The sequence below is a fragment of the Eriocheir sinensis genome, chromosome 9 (assembly GCF_024679095.1).
Source record: "Eriocheir sinensis breed Jianghai 21 chromosome 9, ASM2467909v1, whole genome shotgun sequence".
In the NCBI taxonomy this organism is placed as follows: domain Eukaryota; kingdom Metazoa; phylum Arthropoda; class Malacostraca; order Decapoda; family Varunidae; genus Eriocheir; species Eriocheir sinensis.
Genome location: NC_066517.1, coordinates 21,126,155 through 21,144,952, shown reverse-complemented (window position 1 = coordinate 21,144,952; position 18,798 = coordinate 21,126,155). Strand labels below are relative to the sequence as shown.

Below are 18,798 nucleotides of genomic sequence, written 5' to 3'. Positions count from 1 at the left end.
CATCTTCACTCTTTCATCCCTTACACTGGTAAACTCTGGAACTGCCTTCCTTTGTCTGCATTTCCTCTTGCCTATGACTTTATCTCCTTCAAGAAGAGTGTATCCAGACACCTCTCCACCCGAAATTGACCTCTCTTTTGGCCACTCTTTATTTTTGTCTGTTGTGGGAGCGCTGAGTAGGGCTTTTTTTTCTACACTCTTTTTGTTGCCCTTGAGCCGAGACGTCTCCTCTGTTGTAAAAAGAAATTGAGAGTAAAAAAAAAAAAATTGAAAAAGGAGGATAGAAAATGGGAAGGGAGGAAGAGGAAGCCGTAAGTGGTGATTGAAAAAAAAAAAAAAAACAACGAAAGTACAAGACGGGAGAAAAAATTAAGTAAGGAAGGAGGCGTTGAATAATGGGAAAATAAAGGAGTAACAATGAATAGGGGGAGAAAATAAAGTCAAGGAGAGTACTAACAGGGAGAAATATAGGAGTGAGCGAAGAGAAGGAGGAAAGAAGGAAGGAATGAACGGTATTGGAATGAGAGGAAATTACATGAGAAAAGAAAGTAATGTACACAGAAATGATGAATAGACATAAAAAAAAGGGAGTGACGAAATGAAAGCTTAATGAGAAAAGAGAAAGGAGGAGAGGAGAAAAGGAACAATAGGGAAAAAGAAGATGAAAACGGGAGAAGGGAAACGACTTGAGTATAAAAAAAATTGGAGGAAACCAAATAGATAAAAAAAGAGTGAGGAGGAAAAGGACTAGGAAAAATGTGGACGATACAAGAAAACATTGACAGTATGGAAGGAAAAAAAAAAGAGAAAAAATGAAAGCACGGTAAAAAAAAAGAAACGGTTGAAAGAGGAGAACACTGGCAGGCAGGAGACAAAGAGGAAACAATATATTGAAAAAAGTTAGGGAAAGATTGGAACGGGAAGGAAAGATAGATGGATGTGAATAAGATGGGGGGAGGAGGGGGAGGAGGAGGAGACAGGTGATGTTAAGATAATTGAATAACACCTGACGTTGGTTGTGAGGCAGAGCTTAAGGGATATAGTAACAATAACAAAGAGTGTGTGTGTGTGTGTGTGTGTGTGTGTGTGTTTATCATCAATACCATTCATCACCATTACATCATCACAAAATCCACCTCGACCGCTATTCCTCACCATCAGTTTCATCACCAATTTCTATCATATCTTCGTCGCCTTCACCTCCGTTTTCTTCACCATCAGTCACCCACCAGCACCTCCATTACCACCACTACAACCACCGTCATCACACACAACAATATTCATTCCTATCATCACCATTTTTTTTTTTTACTAACTTTTTCATCACCATCACCATTACCTGCATTTCCTCCACCACCCTGCCATCACCATTATTACCATTATAACGTATCATCACCACCACCCACACCGCCACAACACCTCACCACCACCACCACCACCACCATTGCTATTATTACGAACTCTCCTCTGGTAATATTCATCTGAAATAATAATTCTGTTTCCATATACGTGGCTCAGACGAGAGAGAGAGAGAGAGAGAGAGAGAGAGAGAGAGAGAGAGAGAGAGAGAGAGAGAGAGAGAGAGAGAGAGAGCCTTCCTTTCTCTCATTAAACGCAATACATCCGCGCCACATTTCAATCTCCTTACTTAGTCTGTTACCTCCTCCCTCTCCTCCTCCTCTTCCTCCTCCTCCTCCTCCTCCTCCTCCTCCTCCTCCTCCTCCTCTTCCTCCTCCTCCTCCTCTTCCTCCTTTTCTTCCTCCTCCTTCTCCTACTCCTCCATGACCCTTTCTTCCTCTATCCATACTCACTCCTCCATGCTTATCTCACTTCCTCACTTCTTCACCCCTTAATCTTCTCTCCTTCCCCTCTTCCATTTTCCTTCCTCGTCTAATCCTTCTAATCTCCCGTTCCTCCTCCTCCTCCTCCTCCGCCTCCACCTCCTCCTCCTCCTCCTACTCCTCGTTCTCCTCTTTTTCCTCCTTTTCTATTTTTTTCCGTAATGTTATTAGGTCGTGAAAGTTTCGGTTTTAATATATGGGCGATGAGAGAGAGAGAGAGAGAGAGAGAGAGAGAGAGAGAGAGAGAGAGAGAGAGAGAGAGAGAGAGAGAGAGAGAGAGAGAGAGAGAGAGAGAGAGAGAGAGAGAGATACGAACAGAAAAAAAAACTACGCTCAGAATAAACACAGAACCAATTGAAATGCGAAAAGGAAATCTAGTTATAGAGCGAGGAATATAACGAGGCAATGAAAGGAATTAAAGGACACAAAATATAATAGTTTTCCCCAAGGTTATTTTATATGTAATACCTCTGAGGGTAAAGACGCCATGGCCTCCCTCCCTCTCCTACGGTTTCTTTCAGGTCTTCCTTTCTCTCCAACCTCTTAATCGGATTTTGTGCCGTTGGAAAGACTATATAGGAAAAAACACAGCCCCATGAGAGACAGATTCACTCTGCTCGATTTAGTGGTAGCATTCCCCCGTTTATGACGCAGCAGAGCAAGGAAGGAAAGCTCAGTGGGTAGGAAAACGAATCAGCGGGGAGAAAAAGCTGAAGTAGGAGGAAAAGCCTTAAATTTCCTGGAAAGATAATGGAAGAACGTGTAAAGAAGGAGAGGAGGTAAAGGATTTGGAGGAGGAGAAAGGGAGAATGAGAAGGGGAAGGAAAAGGAGAAGGAGGAGGAGGAGGAGGAGGAGGAGGAGGTAGGTGAAAAATATTGTTGTTTTGGAAAAAAGGGAACGAAAAAAAAAGGGAGGTGAAGAAGGTGAAGGAATTGTAGAAGGAGATGGAAGAGAGTGAGGTATGGGTGAAATATTGTTCTTTTGGGAACACACACACACACACACACATTCGCACACACGAAAAAGTTTCATTCTCTCTCTCTCTCTCTCTCTCTCTCTCTCTCTCTCTCTCTCTCTCTCTCTCTCTCTCTCTCTCTCTCTTCTTTTTCTTTTTTATTTAAAAATATTTCTACAAAAAATTAGGCTCAAAATTACTCTTTTTTGGTATAACTATTTTAAGAGCCTGTGTATGGGGCAAAATGAATTGTCGACTGTTGACACATACAACACATACAAATACAAAATACGAAAAAGAAAGAAAAACATGTAAAAACAATTTGGAATAGTGTCAGTTAGTCACTTTATATTTATACCACTTGCGCACTTGGGTGTCCCTCACGCCACCTGTGAGCAGCCAACTTCACCTGCTGTGTTCATGTTCTCCACTTGGGGAGTGGCTGCCGTGAACATGTTCCACAGACGTGTGGTCCTGGCTCTATATGTGCGCTGGTGCTGTCTGGAGTGTGATCGAGGCATCTCAACAAGCTGGTCACTGGAGAGTGCAGTCCGGGTAAACCTCTGGGCAGCGCGTGGGGGAAGCCTCAAGCTGCTGAGTTGGGGAACCCCCTGCACCTGGGCTTTGTGGCACACAACCAGTGCTGAGATATCGCGGCGGTGTTCCAGCGACGTTACAGTGGCAGACGACTCCTCCAGGTGCTCGCTGGCCTCCACCAGACGCACTGCTCGTCGCTGCACTGCGTTGAGCCTCTGCATGTGGCTGGCAGCACTCGACATCCAGCACAGGGCACCGTACTCCAGATACGGTCGTATCTGTGCCTTGAAGAGAGTGAAGATGCCCCGTGGGTCGAGGGATCCCGCTACTCTTCGCAGGGCATAGTCTCGCAGGGAGGCCTGCGGGCAACAGCTCGGACGTGGTGGTTGAAGCGCAGGCTTTGGTCCACAGACACTCCCAGGACCTTGATGTGGTCCTGGAGGGGCAGGCTCTTGCCTCCAAGACGCAGCTGGCCTGAGACTGCTCGAGAGGCGTCTGGGGACCGTGAGATGACCATGGCCTCCGTCATCTCCGGGGCGAGGGTGACATGCCACTCCTCTCCCCACTGCTCCACCAGGATGAGCTGCCTGTTGATCTCCTCGACGGCGCACTGGTTGTCGGGGCGGCAGTAGGAGCGGGAGAGTAAGCAGTCATCGGCGTAGGCTGACACTGCCAATAGCTGCCGGAGGAGATCGTCGATATGGATGTTCCACAGGATTGGGCCAAGCACGGAACCCTGTGGAACTGAGGCATGCACTGGTGAAGGCCTTGATGACTGCCCGTTGATCACCACCTGAAGGCTCCTCCCCTGGAGGTAATCTTTGAGCAGCATCAGGAGGGCTTCCTGGACACCTTTGGCGCGAAGCTTCTCAATGAGCCCCGCGTGCCAAACCCTGTCAAAGGCTCCAGCAATATCCAGGGCTACCACGAGTGTGTCCAGGCCTTCATCAAGTGCGTCTTGCCAATCCTTGGAGAGGAGGAGGAGGAGGTCCGCGGTGGACCGGCCAGGCCTGAAGCCAAACTGTCTATCTGAGAGGAGATGGCACTCACTCAGGTGCTGACAGATGACTGCAGCCACCACACGCTCTCTCTCTCTCTCTCTCTCTCTCTCTTTTTCAGCAGTGAAAAGTGACGAATGTATAATTAGGTGTGACTGGGCCTTTCATGAAAAGATGTTTTTGTGATTTTGTTTACGTCACTGTTGACCCTCGCTTCTATATATAGATGCTTGGGTGAATACTTAATCTCGATATCACGAGTTATTAGCAAGGCAGAATCCTCTTCGTTACCAGGTATTACAAAAAACGTTTATTTTTTTCGTTTCAAACCATCCTGTACGAAAGGCAATGATCAAGCATGATACCTCTAGGCTGCTGCCGACCTCAAGTTTTCCGACACGTAAAATTTTGTTGTTCTGATTTTCCCCCTCTACAACAAGAAATTGTTTTTTTGTTTTATATTCAGGTGTCCGTGACGTTTAATTAATCTCCCACGCTGCTGCTTCTGAATTTCCTTAATAGCCGTAGCCTGCACCACTCTGCCGCAGCGAGAATCGGTAAGGTTTTTCATTTATTTTTTTCGTCGGTGGAGAGGATTCGGTTGTCCGTGACGTTTAATATCCCACGCTGCAGCATCAGTTTCCTTAATACGCCGGAGCCTGCACCATCCTCTGTACTTTCTCCTCGCCCGTATTGCTCGTTTCGTTAGTTCGGTGATCACCTGTTTCGCCGCCTGTCTTCATCGCCACGGGAGTCTAGGACCGATTTTTTTTTCTCGACTATCTTCAATGCCTCCTCCAACTTGCCAGACAACTGTCTGATTTGCTGCTTCACGCCCACCAACTTCCTAACGTTCTCTCTTAGAACTTTATTTTCTCCAGGAAGACATTGTTACCAAACTTTTTGTAAAGGAAAGGAGGAAGCTGAAAGAGAAAGCAAGAGGAAACAAAAAAGCCCGTTGGCAAGTAGTTGATAAAGAAATCGAAAGAGAGAGAGCTACATAGACAGCCATTAAACAGTCAGTAAACCATAAACAGACAGAACACAATATAAGAGACAAACAAAGAGCAAGATACACCGACGAAAGACAGACCGACAAACACAGACATATAAAAACATGCAGACCTAAAGACAGACAGTCCAAACGAAGTAGACAGACAGAGATTGCACAGACAGACCAACAGACCCAGACACAGGCAAATAAGCAGTCACCAACCAAGAGCAAAGAGGCAGCAACATTACCCTTGAGGAGGGAGCCGGAAGTGGATGGACGACTGCAGTTAAGCTGCTTGTTGATATAATCTTTCCACAAATTCCACATACTTAGAGAGAGAGAGAGAGAGAGAGAGAGAGAGAGAGAGAGAGAGAGAGAGAGAGAGAGAGAGAGAGAGAGAGAGAGAGAGAGAGAGAGAGAGAGAGAGAGAGAGAGAGAGAGAGAGAGAGAGAGGAAATAAATCAAAAGGGGTAATATCCAACAAGACTATTTCTTCCATAGTAAATATTAAGGTGAAGGAAATGACGGGCGATATCGTTATTGAATGAGTCCCGATACTCCTCTCTTGTCAACGTCTAAGTCGTAGGCATTAATACGTGTGCCCAGTGCCTTCTTTCACTGGGCGTTTTGTCATTGTATTAACCTCCCCGGGCGCCAAGGCTCTTTCAGTGTCTGCATCATTGAAGTCTGCCATTTCTTCGTGTACTATATATGAGAGGCAGGATCAGGATTAATCACCAGCCAGTATCTCCATTATAACCATTACCTATCACCATTACCACCAGCATTAACACTACAACCATCATCAGCACAACCAACTTTGTTCATTCTCAGTTTCACCATTTTTCACTACTTTTCCGTCACCACCAGTAGGATAAGTGGAGGAATGCGTGCAGTAGTGTATAGTGCGGAGGAAAGTCGCGGAGAAGTAGAGGGCTGGGTGAACGGGTAACTTGAAAGGGGTGAATTGACGGATACGATCGACGGAGTGAAGCGTGCGTGAGTTTAGGGAGCGGTAGGAAAGGAAGGGGCGGAGGAAAGGCGGGTGGGGAGAGGCATAAGCAGGCTGGGTATCTATATAGGGTTCTGACAGTCACTATCAACGAAGTGGTGTGCGGTAATTTAGAGAGTTTTTTTTTTTACGTTTCGTCGTTATGGTGCAGGCAAGTGTTTATATTGGCGCCTTCTTGCATGGCTCATGCTGCTCCCCGGAGCTCATCTTTGATCCTGGGTTGATAGGTGGTCATCAGGGCAGCATGTGGGTAGTCTTAGTCGACTCGGCGATGACTGAAAAATTGCCAGCTTGTTTGTAGCGATGGGCGGGACGCAAACCGGCGTCCTCCTGTACGCCGCGCCCGCACGTTCACTCCTCTGCCACCGCCTCCCCCAAAAGGAAGGAAAGGAGGGGGGGGGATTGATAGCTCATACAATGCCTGAACTACGCATGATCTAACACTAATAACGTTGGCAAGGGGAGGTGGGGCCAGGCAGTCTTGAAAATTTTGGTTCTTTTTTTATGTTAACTTTCCTTGTTCTTCTAGTCCCTTTTTTCACGGCTCATCTTTATGTATTGTGCATGTCAGAAGTACTTTACTAGAGCAGCAAAATCCTCCAGATTACACACACACACACACACACACACACACACACACACACACACACACACACACACACACACACACACAATCTAAGTGTGCAGTAGTTTGCTTGTCCTTATAATACATTTTTTTTTGTTTTCTATGCCCTCTCTGGCCTCAATCCTCAGAAGGCTTATGGACCTGATGGAGTGCCTCCTATTGCCCTTAAAAACTATGCCTCCGTGCTGTCACCCTGCCTTGTCAAACTCTTTCGCCTCTGCCTGTCAACATCTACCTTTCCTTCCTGCTGGAAGTATGCCTTCATACAGCCTGTGCCTAAGAAGGGTGACCGTTCCAATCCCTCAAACTACCATCCTATAGCTTTACTTTCTTGTCTATCTAAAGCTTTTGAATTAATCCTTAACCGGAAGATTCAAAAGCACCTCTCCACTTCTGACCTTCTATCTGATCGCCATTATGGGTTCCGCAAGGGGCGTTCTACTGGTGATCTCCTTGCCTTCCTAACTGATTCTTGGTCATCCTTTCCTAGCCGTTTCGGTGAAACCTTTGCTATTGCGCTGGACATATCAAAAGCTTTTGATAGGGTCTGGCACAAATCTTTGCTTACCAAACTACCCTCCTTCGGTTTTTATCCTTCTCTCTGTACCTTTATCTCCAGTTTCCTTTCTGACCGTTCTATTTCTGCTGTGGTAGACGGTCACTGTTCTTCCCCTAAACCTATTAACAGTGGTGTCCTACAGGGTTCTGTCGTATCTTCCACTCATTTTCTGTTGTTCATTGATGATCTTCTTTCCAAAACGAAATGTCCTATCCATTCTTACGCCGATGACTCCACTCTGCATTACTCAACTTCTTTTAATAAAAGACCCACCCTACAGGAACTTAACGATTCAAGGCTGGAGGCAACAGAACGCTTAGCCTCAGAGCTTACTATTATTTCCGATTGGGGCAAGAGGAACCTGGTGTCATTCAACGCCTCAAAAACACAGTTTCTCCACCTATCCACTCTACACAATCTTCTAAACAACTATCCCCTATTCTTTGACAACACCCATCTATCACCTTCTTCAACACTAAACATCCTCGGTCTATCCTTAACTCAAAATCTCAACTGGAAACTTCATAATCTCATCCCTTACTAAATTAGCTTCCTCGGGGCTGGGCGTTCTGTACCGTCTCCGCCAATTCTTCTCCCCCGCACAGTTGCTATCCATTTACAGGGGCCTTGTCCGCCCTCGTATGGAATATGTATCTCACGTGTGGGGGGGCTCCACTCACACAGCTCTCCTTGACAGAGTGGAGTCAAAGGCTCTTCGTCTCATCAGCTCTCCTTCTCATACTGATAGTCTTCTACCTCTTAAATTCCGCCGCCATGTTGCCTCTCTTTCTATCTTCTATCGATATTTTCATGCTGACTGCTCTTCTGAACTTGCTAACTGCATGCCTCCCCCCCTCCCTCGGCCCCGCTGCACACGACTTTCTACTCATGCTCATCCCTATACTGTCCAACCCCCTTATGCAAGAGTCAACCAGCATCTTCACTCTTTCATCCCTCACGCTTGTAAACTCTGGAACAATCTTCCTTCATCTGTATTTCCTCCTGCCTACGACTTGAACTCTTTCAAGAGGAGGGTATCAGGACACCTCTCCTCCCGAAATTGTCCTCTCTTTTTGGACACTCCTTTGACCTCTATTCAGGAGCAGTAAGTAGCGGGCTTTTTTTTAATATTTTTCTTTACGCCCTTGAACTGTCTCCTTAGCTGTAAAAAAAAAAAAAAAAAATCACAAACTCGGGTCTCGCCATGAAGGTCACCAAGCCCCTACATACTCACCCAGCAACAGGGTGACGAAGATGAGATAGAAGAACATGATGATCAGCTCTTCCGTTCCTCTTTTCTTCCTTCTTTTTTGGTGATTCTTACCGCGCCACTAAGCAACAGGTCATATTGCGTTTGCCGGGGCGTCACCAGACAATGAGGCTCTAAAATCACCGCACTACGCACCAGTCACTAGCCCATAAATCTGAGTCACTAGGTGTAAAGAGAGTTTGCTGGCGCACTTTATTAATCTGGGTGTTCTCAATTATCGTCAGATCACTTGAAAATATAACTTTGTCACCAAACAATCCACAAGTCACTTGGCCATAAATTTAAGTCAGAAGTTTATCAGGTGATAAAGATTCATTAACAGGTTATATCGTGTGTTCACCAGGAAAATGAATCACCTGATAAGGTGTTGGTGAGGTGAAGGAAACATTTCGCGTCAATGCAGTCACTGGGTAGAAAGTCACCAGAAAAGGTTAGCAAGAATCAAGTCACCAAAATTGTAACCAGGCAGGTTGTCGGTCACTAGGACTCAGAAACACGGATTACCAACAGCAGAAGGTCACACGGGTGAAAAGTTTATTGGTTCCTTTAATTATGGTGTCCATGTAACGTCAGGATCACCAGTAGAGGTTACCAATTGCTAGGCTGCCAAGTTATAGGTCACCACCGGTTTGTAGGTCAGTGGGGTGCAGAAATAGGTGTCACCAATATCTCGCAGCCCTGAACGTCAGTCATGGGGTGAATATGCAAAACAAGAGAACAGATCACCAGTGCAGCACCTGAACCAAGTCACTGGAGGTCACCATGCCGCCAACAGGTCAAAAATAATGTAATGTGGGCTATTTACTTCACTTCTTCACTTATCAAAACTTCATCGACGTTAGTGCCACAAAAACAAACTAAAAGTCATCAGGACACAAGCTTAGTCACCATTGGGTTTACAAGAGCACCAGTAATCCGTGAGGTAAACTCGAGTACTGACCGCTTTACCTCCCACACACCTGTTGTTTCTGTCCACACCTCTTAGTAGCCAATCAACGCAAGCGAACGTCAGGGAGGGCGGGGCAGAGCGTAAAGTCGCACGTCTCCTCTCAGTGCCACCTAAAGGCTGACTGACTGATGCTGAGGCCGGCGTTGTCAGCTTGTTTTGAGCCGAGTAGCGCCACGTCAGGAAAGAGACACGACAGGGATGAAAGAGAACAAGGATGAGACGGAGGTAGAGAAAATGTAGGGGTGGTGGTGGTGGTGGTGGTGGTGGTTCCTTTCCTTCTATCCTTCTTTACTTCTTTCTTTCCGTCTCCCTAACTTTCTTTCTTCCTTTTTATGATGGTGATAGTGAGGGTTCTGAAGATCATCATTTTTTTCTGTCTTTTCTTCTTCCTTCCTTTTTAACTTTCCTCTCTTTTTTTCGAACCTTCCCTCTTTCCTTTCATCCCTCCCTTACTCCCTCCCAGCATTCTTTCCTTCGCTCCCTTCTTTTTTTCTTCCTTTCCTCTCATCCTCCCCTCCTACTAATTTCCTACTTCCTTGTTTCCTTCTTTTCTTTCTTCCTTTCTTCCATCCCTCATTTCTCCCTTTCTTCTTTCTTTCCTTCTTTCCTTTCTTCTTGCCATCGTTCATCCCTTCCCTTCTCTTCGTTCCCGCCTTTTACCTATTCTTATTTCCTTTTTTTTTGTCCCTCCTTTTTCTCCTCCATCCCGTCCTCTCCCTCCTTCCATCCTTCCCTATACGTTTCTGTAATACTGTTGAACCGTGGCGCTTTTCACAATACAACTTTAGGCTTCATCTTTGGGCAACATCACCAAAGTTTATTTTTTATTTTTTAGTTCTCTACTTTCCTCTTTGATCCTCTTTAGCAGTACTAACAACTTCACCTCCATCTCCTCGCACTCCGCTCCTCTCCTATTGTCTTCCTTCCTTCCTCCCTTCCTCCCTCGCCCTTCTCCCTCTTTTTTTTTTTTTAGTCCTCTACTTTCCTCTTCGATCCTCTTTAGCAGTACCAACAACTTCACCTCCATCTCCTCTCACTCCTCTACTCTCCTATTGTCTTCCTCTTCCTCCCTTCCTTCCTCGCCCTTCTTCCTCACTTCCCTACGCTTTTCTCGCCCTATATTGCCTCCTTCATATCTTTCTACCTATCAGTCTACAGTCCTACTCTCACTTTATTTCTCCCCTTTTCCCTACACACTCTCCACTCACTTTCATTTCTCTCTCCCCTTTCCTTCTTCCTCCATCCCCTTTCCCCTTCATGGCATCCTAGTCGATACCTCTCTGTCACTCTGTTCCTAAATTCCCTTCCCCTACATCCCTCTCTCTTTCGTCTCTCCTGCCTCTCTTTCCTTTTCCTCTTTACTTTCAGAATTATGTAAGTGCTCCCTGTAGAGTCTAGGTTGTCAAAGGAAAGGGAGGTTATTTTTTTTCTTCACCTATGTCCCTTTCCTTTCCCCCCTCTCCCTCCCTTCTCTCTTAGATGTATTGTATGCTCCCTAGGAACTGTCTTACCAACTGTCAAAGAGAGGGGAAGCCATGTTTCTTTATCCCTATTGTGTTTTTTTTTATCTACTTGACAAATGGGGAACAAAGGCATAAAAGTTTTCCCATTTGTCTTCCTTTTCCATTTCTTTTTTTGTCCTCGGTGTTCATAGATAAAGTATGGCTTCCTTCCTCCTTTCCTCTCCCTTGTTCTCATTCCTTCTTTTCCCTCCCTTCTCTCCTCCTCCTCCTCCTCTTCCTCCTCACCCTTCCGATTTGTTTTCCATTTTATCTTTTCTATTTTATTTACTTTTACATTTGTTTCCGTGGTCTAGTGGTTAGTGTCCCTGCCTAGAAATCCGCTGGCTCCGGTTCGAACCCTGACCCGGGTAGTCGGCGTGCAACCCACCCAGCTATTCATCCTCCCTCTGGGGCTGGTCGATAAATGGGTACCTGGGGAAAACCTGGGGAAGGTAAACTGTGGTAACCTGGATGTCACAATGGCCTTGGGTAATGGACTCGTCCCTCCACAGGCTCAAGGGCCAATACGGAGATGAGCACCGCTGCCACGCGCGCCTATAGCGTATGCCCTCAACTTTACAATACCTCCCCTTCGCCCTACTATCGCCCGACTTTTTCCTCCCCTTCTCCCTACTATCGCCCGACTATTTCCTCCCCTTACCCCCACCTCCCTGAACTCTTCCTCCTCTTCCTTCTTTACCCTCCCTCCCCTTCTCCCTACTATCGCCCGACTTTTTCCTCCCCTTACCCCCACCTCCCTGAACTCTTCCTCCTCTTCATTACCTTCCCTCCCCTTCTCCCTACTATCGCCCGACTTCTTCCTCCCCTTACCCCCACCTCCCTGAACTCTTCCTCCTCTTCCTTTCCCCCTTAATCCCCTCTACCTACCCTCCATCACATCTGTAAAACTGTAATAAAGAAGGCGTGACATTCAGGGAGACAAGTGGATAAATTAGTCACTGAGGAGGAGAGAGAAAAAATAGGAGCCGTATGAAGTATTTTTTTTCCCGAGGCGAAAGGAAAAAATAAGAAAAATGCTGAAATATCTCTTCCTTTTGGCCTCTGTACTTCTTTTTACTTTATTGTAGGAAGGAAAAAGAGAAAAGTGCAAAAGGAGATCAAAACCACTTGCCATAACTCATAATAATAATAATAGTAATAATAATAATAATAATAATGATAGTTTCAATTCGCCCAACGGCATATTTAAAAAAAACAAGACAAGAAATCGAGCGAGATACATATACGTACACTTAAATAATTAACACCGCATAGATCTACACACATAGGCCGAGCTCTGTCTGACGGTGGTGATGATGGAGTTCTCAGATTGCTCCACCCTACTCCTCATATCCCACACCAAGCCAGCCAGACACAGACAGACAAACATAGTAGCCATCAAACAGTTAACAAGCTACTGAAAGACAGAGAACCAAGATAAAAGACGGCCAAACAGCAGGACGCACACAATAAGAAAACACTGACTACACAAAGACCGACGGACACACAATCGGACAGACAACCAAACATGAAAACAGGCAGAGAGACAGACACACATACAAATAGGCAAGCAGACAGATACACAGACAGACCCACAGATACAGACGATGACCAATAGGCAGTGTTACCAACAATGAGAAAAGAAAAAACAGCATTGACGTTTAGGAGAGAGAGAGAGAGAGAGAGAGAGAGAGAGAGAGAGAGAGAGAGAGAGAGAGAGAGAGAGAGAGGTGGGGAGAGTCACATCATATTCGAACGGAGCACGTGTTGGGAGACAAGGAAGAAAGAAAACGGGAGGCGAGGATGAGCGAAAGAAAACGAAGACTGTAAGAAGGATAAAAGGGGAAAGTTAATAAATGTTCAGCGGGTCAAACATCCCTCATGAGTCCTTTCAGTCTCGTACACCTCCGTTAACTAGCATAATCATCCTCTCATTCCTTTGTCTGTCTTTTCTTCTTCCTGTGACTTGAACTCTTTCTTGAGGCGAGTATTAAAACGTCTCTAAAGCCAGATTTGATCGATATTTTCGGCTCTCCGTTTCGTATTTTAGGGAAACAGCGTATTGGAGACTCCTGCTCTCTCTATTCTGCCTTTGGTCTTTGTCTTTGGGCTTAAAAAGACACATAAAAAACTCTAAGAGGCAGCTACACATCCACAGACAAGCTTTTTTAATACATAGCTAATCTTTGCTTTGCCGTTCTCCCTTTCATTTATTTTCTCCATGTATATATCTTTTTATTTTATTTCCATCATAATGTTATTTTTTGTTACATCCCTTCCCTCCTTCCACCAACGCAAATATGGTACTCTGCGCCCTTCCCCCTCTGTGCAGTTATTTATTATTTCCCTCGTGTATTTAAGCAGTATGAATTATGGGGTGGAAAAAGCAGGGAAATAAACTCCTTTTCCGACGGATTTAAGAGAAAGAAACGCTGGAGATGAATTTATGAAAGTTATGGAGTGAGGCTTTGTGTGTGTGTGTGTGTGTGTGTGTGTGTGTGTTCATCTATATCATCAGTTTTTAGCACTGACTAACCCTTTTTACAGACAAAGAAGAGAGGGAGAGAGAGAAAATATTAAAACGTGATTTCAGTTTGTTTAATCTTTTAGAGCCACTGAGCTCTCCCCTCCACTGCTCTCTTCTCCTCCTTCTCCCCTCTTCCCCGTTTTCCTTCCCCTCCGCTTCCTCTTTCTCCTCCTCCCCTCCTCCTCTATTCTCCTATAATCTCTTTTCCCCGTACGCCCTTAGGTTTAAAGAAAAAACTAGCGGTGAAAGATGATGGCGGAAATTAAGTTATATTCTGCATTCGTGTGAAGATTGAAAGAGGAGAGAAGAGAATAAAAAGAAAACAAAACAAAGCAAGAAAAAACAGAAAAAGAAAAGGAAAGACAAGATACAAGACAAAGAGAAGAGGAAAGAAAGCGATAGGAGGAAGGGAAACAATTATTTAATCAACACCGAGGAAATTCTTTTAAATGTAGACATAATATGATTTTTTGAAGCCTTGGAAGAACAAATTAAGAAAAAGAAGAAAACGTCTTTACTTTTGTCTGTTGTGGGAGCGGTGAGCAGTGGCCTTTTTTTCTACACTTTTTGTTGCCCTTGAGCCGTCTCCTTTGTTGTAAAAGAGAGAGAGAGAGAGAGAGAGAGAGAGAGAGAGAGAGAGAGAGAGAGAGAGAGAGAGAGAGAGAGAGAGAGAGAAACAGGCCACGTTAGACCGAAGCAGCTAATACAACCTTCTTAAATCCATATTCTTATACATTTCGGGGCCTACACACCCACTCGTTGATGTTATTCTGTTAGTATTTCCATGGGTAGTTTTACGAGCCCAGTGATAGGTTGACAAGGCTTCTGGCCCATGAATGTGAAAAATACTTATGAGAACTCGAATAATCTTATTTGTTGCCTTTGAAAATATTTGTTATGAGAGCCGAAAGCGTCTAGAGAATACCGGTCTAAAAACTATTCTGATTTAACCGCTTTCTAATTTTTCAAGGACAAAGCTCAACGCGATAAAAGAAAGGAAGGAAGGAAGGAAGGTAGGAAGGAATAAATAAATAAAGGAAGGAAGGAGAGAAGAAAGAAAGGAATAAAGATGGGAGGAAAGTTTAATGTTTCTACCTCTTTAAAAACTAAACACCTCCGATTACATTACCTTGCTTCTCTGTGCCTCTTTCATCGCTTCTTTTTCTCTTGAGTTTTCTTGACCTTAGTTTGCATTACAGTTTTAGTCAGTCAGTCAGTCAAGCAGCCACTCATTCAGTCACTCATTCTTTCCGTTAGCCATCCAGTCATTTCGTCTGTCAGCCTGCCAGTCAATCTTTTTTTCTATATCTTCGCCTGTGACGCCGGTAGGCTCTCTTGACAGGGTCTGATGGGCGGCCCCAGCCCGTTGTGGCGCAGGCAAGTGTTTATAGTGGCGCCATCCTCTTTTGGCTCATGCTGCCATACGGAACTATATCTTGATTCACTTTAACAGTTCTTCTAAGGTCCGGGTTGTTAGATGGTCTTCAGGACAGCTCCCAAGTGGTAGCGGCAGATTCGAACCCATGTCGTCCATGACGCGGCTAACGCGGGGCCCACACACTAACCACTCAGCCACCGCCTCCCCTGTCAGTCATTCCGTCTTTTAGCCTGTCAGTCAGTCACCATTTTACTCAGTCCGCCAGCCAGTCAATCAGTGCACCAGCCAATTAACTAATCAGGTACACAATCAGGCAATTAATCACAACGTCAATCAACAGTCAGTAAGTCTTGCCGGGGCCTCTGCAATGAAACTCATAAAACAAAACTTTCTACGAAACTGGAACGCGCTAGACGCCTTTTTTAAATTTGTCATGTTCTGAAAGTTGTCCAAGACGAAACTCCTCGTTTTCTGTGCGAGATGAATGTCGTAGGCGAAAGGGTACCTACTCATAAGTTTGTCTCCAGAGTCGTGTGTTTACAGAATGTTTTTCATTTTTTATTCATATACATTTTTTCTTGTGTGTGTGTGTGTGTGTGTGTGTGTGTGTGTGTGTGTGTGTGTGTGTGTGTGTGTGTGTGTGTGTTTTAACGACTGAGAGTTTAGGCAAAGGGGAAAAGTCAAATAAAAAGAAGTGGTCGTAAAACACTGCTTCCACAAAATAAGAGTATAGTGAAAGATGTGTGTGTGTGTGTGTGTGTGTGTGTGTGTGTGTGTGTGTGTGTATGTGTGTGTGTGTGTGTGTGTGTTTTCTTATCTATTTGTATTTTTGTAGGAGTGTCTTGCTCGCATGTCCTGTATTTTATGTCCTCTTAAATTTATGTATCAGTATTTTTGCACACATTCATTTTGTGTGTGTGTGTGTGTGTGTGTGTGTGTGTGTGTGTGTGTGTGTGTGTGTGTGTGTGTGTGTGTGTGTGTGTGTGTGTGTGTGTGTGTGTGTGTGTGTGTGTGTGTGTGTGTGTGTGTACTTAATAAACTGACTAACTAAAGACCTCGTAAATGTCACGATTTGATTAAAATAAAACTGAAAAACTCTCGATCGAAGGTACGAATATAAAAAAGTAAGAAAGAAATTCAATAAACATCCCTCTGATCTCTTTATCTAGTCCTCGGGTTGTAAAGAAAATAAAAAAATGGGAGAGGACGAAAAATATATGATGCAAAGCTGAATCGATTGGATACTTTCCTTGGTAGACTTTAACATTTTTTCCCGTAAAGAGGATCAAAACAGGAAGGAAAACACGTTACCTGAGCAAGAGTAAAAATACAAAATACGTGAATGGCACTGAAATATCGTTTTTATGTCTGATATTGGAAAGATTGAGATGAAGGGGGAGAGGTAATTGGAGGGGAGTGAGATATACGGTAAAGGAGGGAGAGGAGAGCAAGGGAGAGAAACTGTAGACGAGAAAGAGAAATGGGAGGAGGAAAGAGAAGGGCAGGTAGAGAGGGAACACTAGATGAGGTTAGAGGAGATGATTGGAAATTGGAGTTGGATAAAAGCAAAAAAAAAAGTACAGAAATATAAATGGAAATAAAAAAAATGAGTAGCAAAGAGATCATATTGGAAAGTGAAGGGAAGGGGAAGAATAAAATAAAACGATGATGTGGAGACAGAAAGAAGGAGAGGAAGAGAACAAGAAGAAGAAGCAAGTATAATGATGAGAAAGGGGGAAGAGGAGGAAGAGGAGGAGGCTGAATAATGAGAGCTCAAGAAGAGAGATGAGAAGCGTTAGTGAGAGGAGGTAAAAGCATCATAGAGAGTAAAGGTGAGGGCGGATCTAATGGGTTGGGGAGAGCAGGTAATGGGGGGGGGGCTGTAATGGGTGGTGGGGTTGTTAGTGTAAGGGGCGGGGTGACGGGGGGTAAATGGGGGGGGGTTGGAGGGAGTGACAATGCCGGTGTTGGGGAAAGTTATTTCAACCGTGCCCTCATTTCTAAAGCGAGAGAGAGAGAGAGAGAGAGAGAGAGAGAGAGAGAGAGAGAGAGAGAGAGAGAGAGAGAGAGAGAGATTACTTTTCCTGTTCCTCACTTTTTTTTCTTCTGGTCTTATTATTTTTTTTTCCTAACCTTTTTTTATCTGTAACTTAAATCTTCGTATCCTCACCTTTTCTTTCTTCTTCCTCTGTCTTACCTGTTTTTTTTTTTTCTAACCTTTTCATTTCTTCTCGTTACTTACCTCTTCCTCACATTTTTTTTCTTCTTCCCTACCTCCCTTCCTAACTTCTTTTCTTCTTCTTTTGTTTTCTATGCTTTTCTTACCTCTTTTTTTCTTTTCTTTTGTCTTAGTTCTCCTCTTTTCCTCACCTCTCTACCTTGCACCTTACTTCACCCTCCTCTCCTCTTCCTCCATTTCCATTCCATTTCCTTTCTCATCCCTACCTCACGACTTTCTCTTCGTCTTACCTTCCTCTGCTTTCCCTTCTCTTCCCTACACATTATTTCGTTGTGACTCCCCTCCCTTCACTTTCCATGCCATTTTTTTCATTCTTTATTATTTTAGCTCCTCTTTCCTCCTCTCTGCTTTCCTTACCTTCCCCTTTTCATTCCCTTTCATTCCTTTCCCTTTTCTTCCCTTCCCTTTCCTTCCCTTTCTTATCCCTTTCTTCCCGTCCCTTTCCTTCCCTCTCCTTCCCATCTTTCCTTTCCTACCCCACCTGTCTCGTATATTTCATTATCTTCGTTTCTCTTTCCTCCTTTCTTCACTTTCCTTTCTCTTTCCCTTTTCTTCCTTTCCCTTCCTCAGCCTTTCTTTAACTTTCCCTTCCCTTCCCTTCCCTTCCCTTCCCATCCCATTCCTGCCTTTCATCTCTTCCTTCTCGCGTCTCATGTTTCATCACCTAACTTGACTGTATACACTATTTAACTTTTCCGCTTCTGTCCCTAACTTTGCAAGCCTATACTTAATACATAGCGAAGCGCACCCCCTCCCACACACATACATACACATCCCCCCTTACCCCCCCCCCCCCCCCCCACAACATCCACACCCACCCTTCACACAAACATGAACACAGGCGTTTTCATAAATATATATTGGAATCATCGTGTCGTTAAAATTTTTCTCGCCTGAATGACATCTGAGTCGTGTGTGACGAACCGAAAGGTATAATAAAACTTGTACTGAAACACCTGTAAACACCTTAGGATAGGGAGGGAGCGAGGAAGGATGCTGAGGGTACGGGGTATAGGTAGGTAGGATTGTTAGGTAGGCGGGAAGGTATAGTCTAGGTTGAAAGAAGGTATAGAGGAAAATATGAATCAGTGAGGGAAGAGAGGAGGAGGAAGAGAAGACGGAGGAGGAGAAGTGAGAGGTGTTGGAGATAAAACTTGTATCGAAATACCTTTTATATGACAAATACAAGAGGTAGGTAGGGAGGGAGGAGGGAGGGAGGGAGAGTCGGCTCAGAAGAGGGAGATGAGTGAGTGAGGAAGGAACGGAGCATCAACAGGTAGAGATATGTGTTGAAAAGCTCAGGGCATCATATAAGTGACCGGGACCGCTGATAGATGGCGCTGGCTGGCTTGGGCATGGGTTGTGATTGGCTAGCGGCGCCCCAGTGAGAAGAGGAGGCCGGCCGGGGCAC

At 44.8% G+C, this 18,798-nt stretch overlaps 1 protein-coding gene across 1 annotated transcript in view; it reads right to left on the bottom strand.

The window, feature by feature from the left end:
* The window catches only part of LOC126996133 (uncharacterized), a 52,045-nt gene extending 42,200 nt beyond the window's left edge, over positions 1-9,845 (bottom strand). Inside the window, exon 1 of the mRNA XM_050856340.1 lies at positions 8,757-9,845. Within this exon, the coding sequence (XP_050712297.1) occupies positions 8,757-8,793 (37 nt within the window). The 5' untranslated portion in view covers positions 8,794-9,845. The remainder of the gene's footprint in view (positions 1-8,756) is intronic.
* Positions 9,846-18,798: the final 8,953 nt, after the last annotated feature.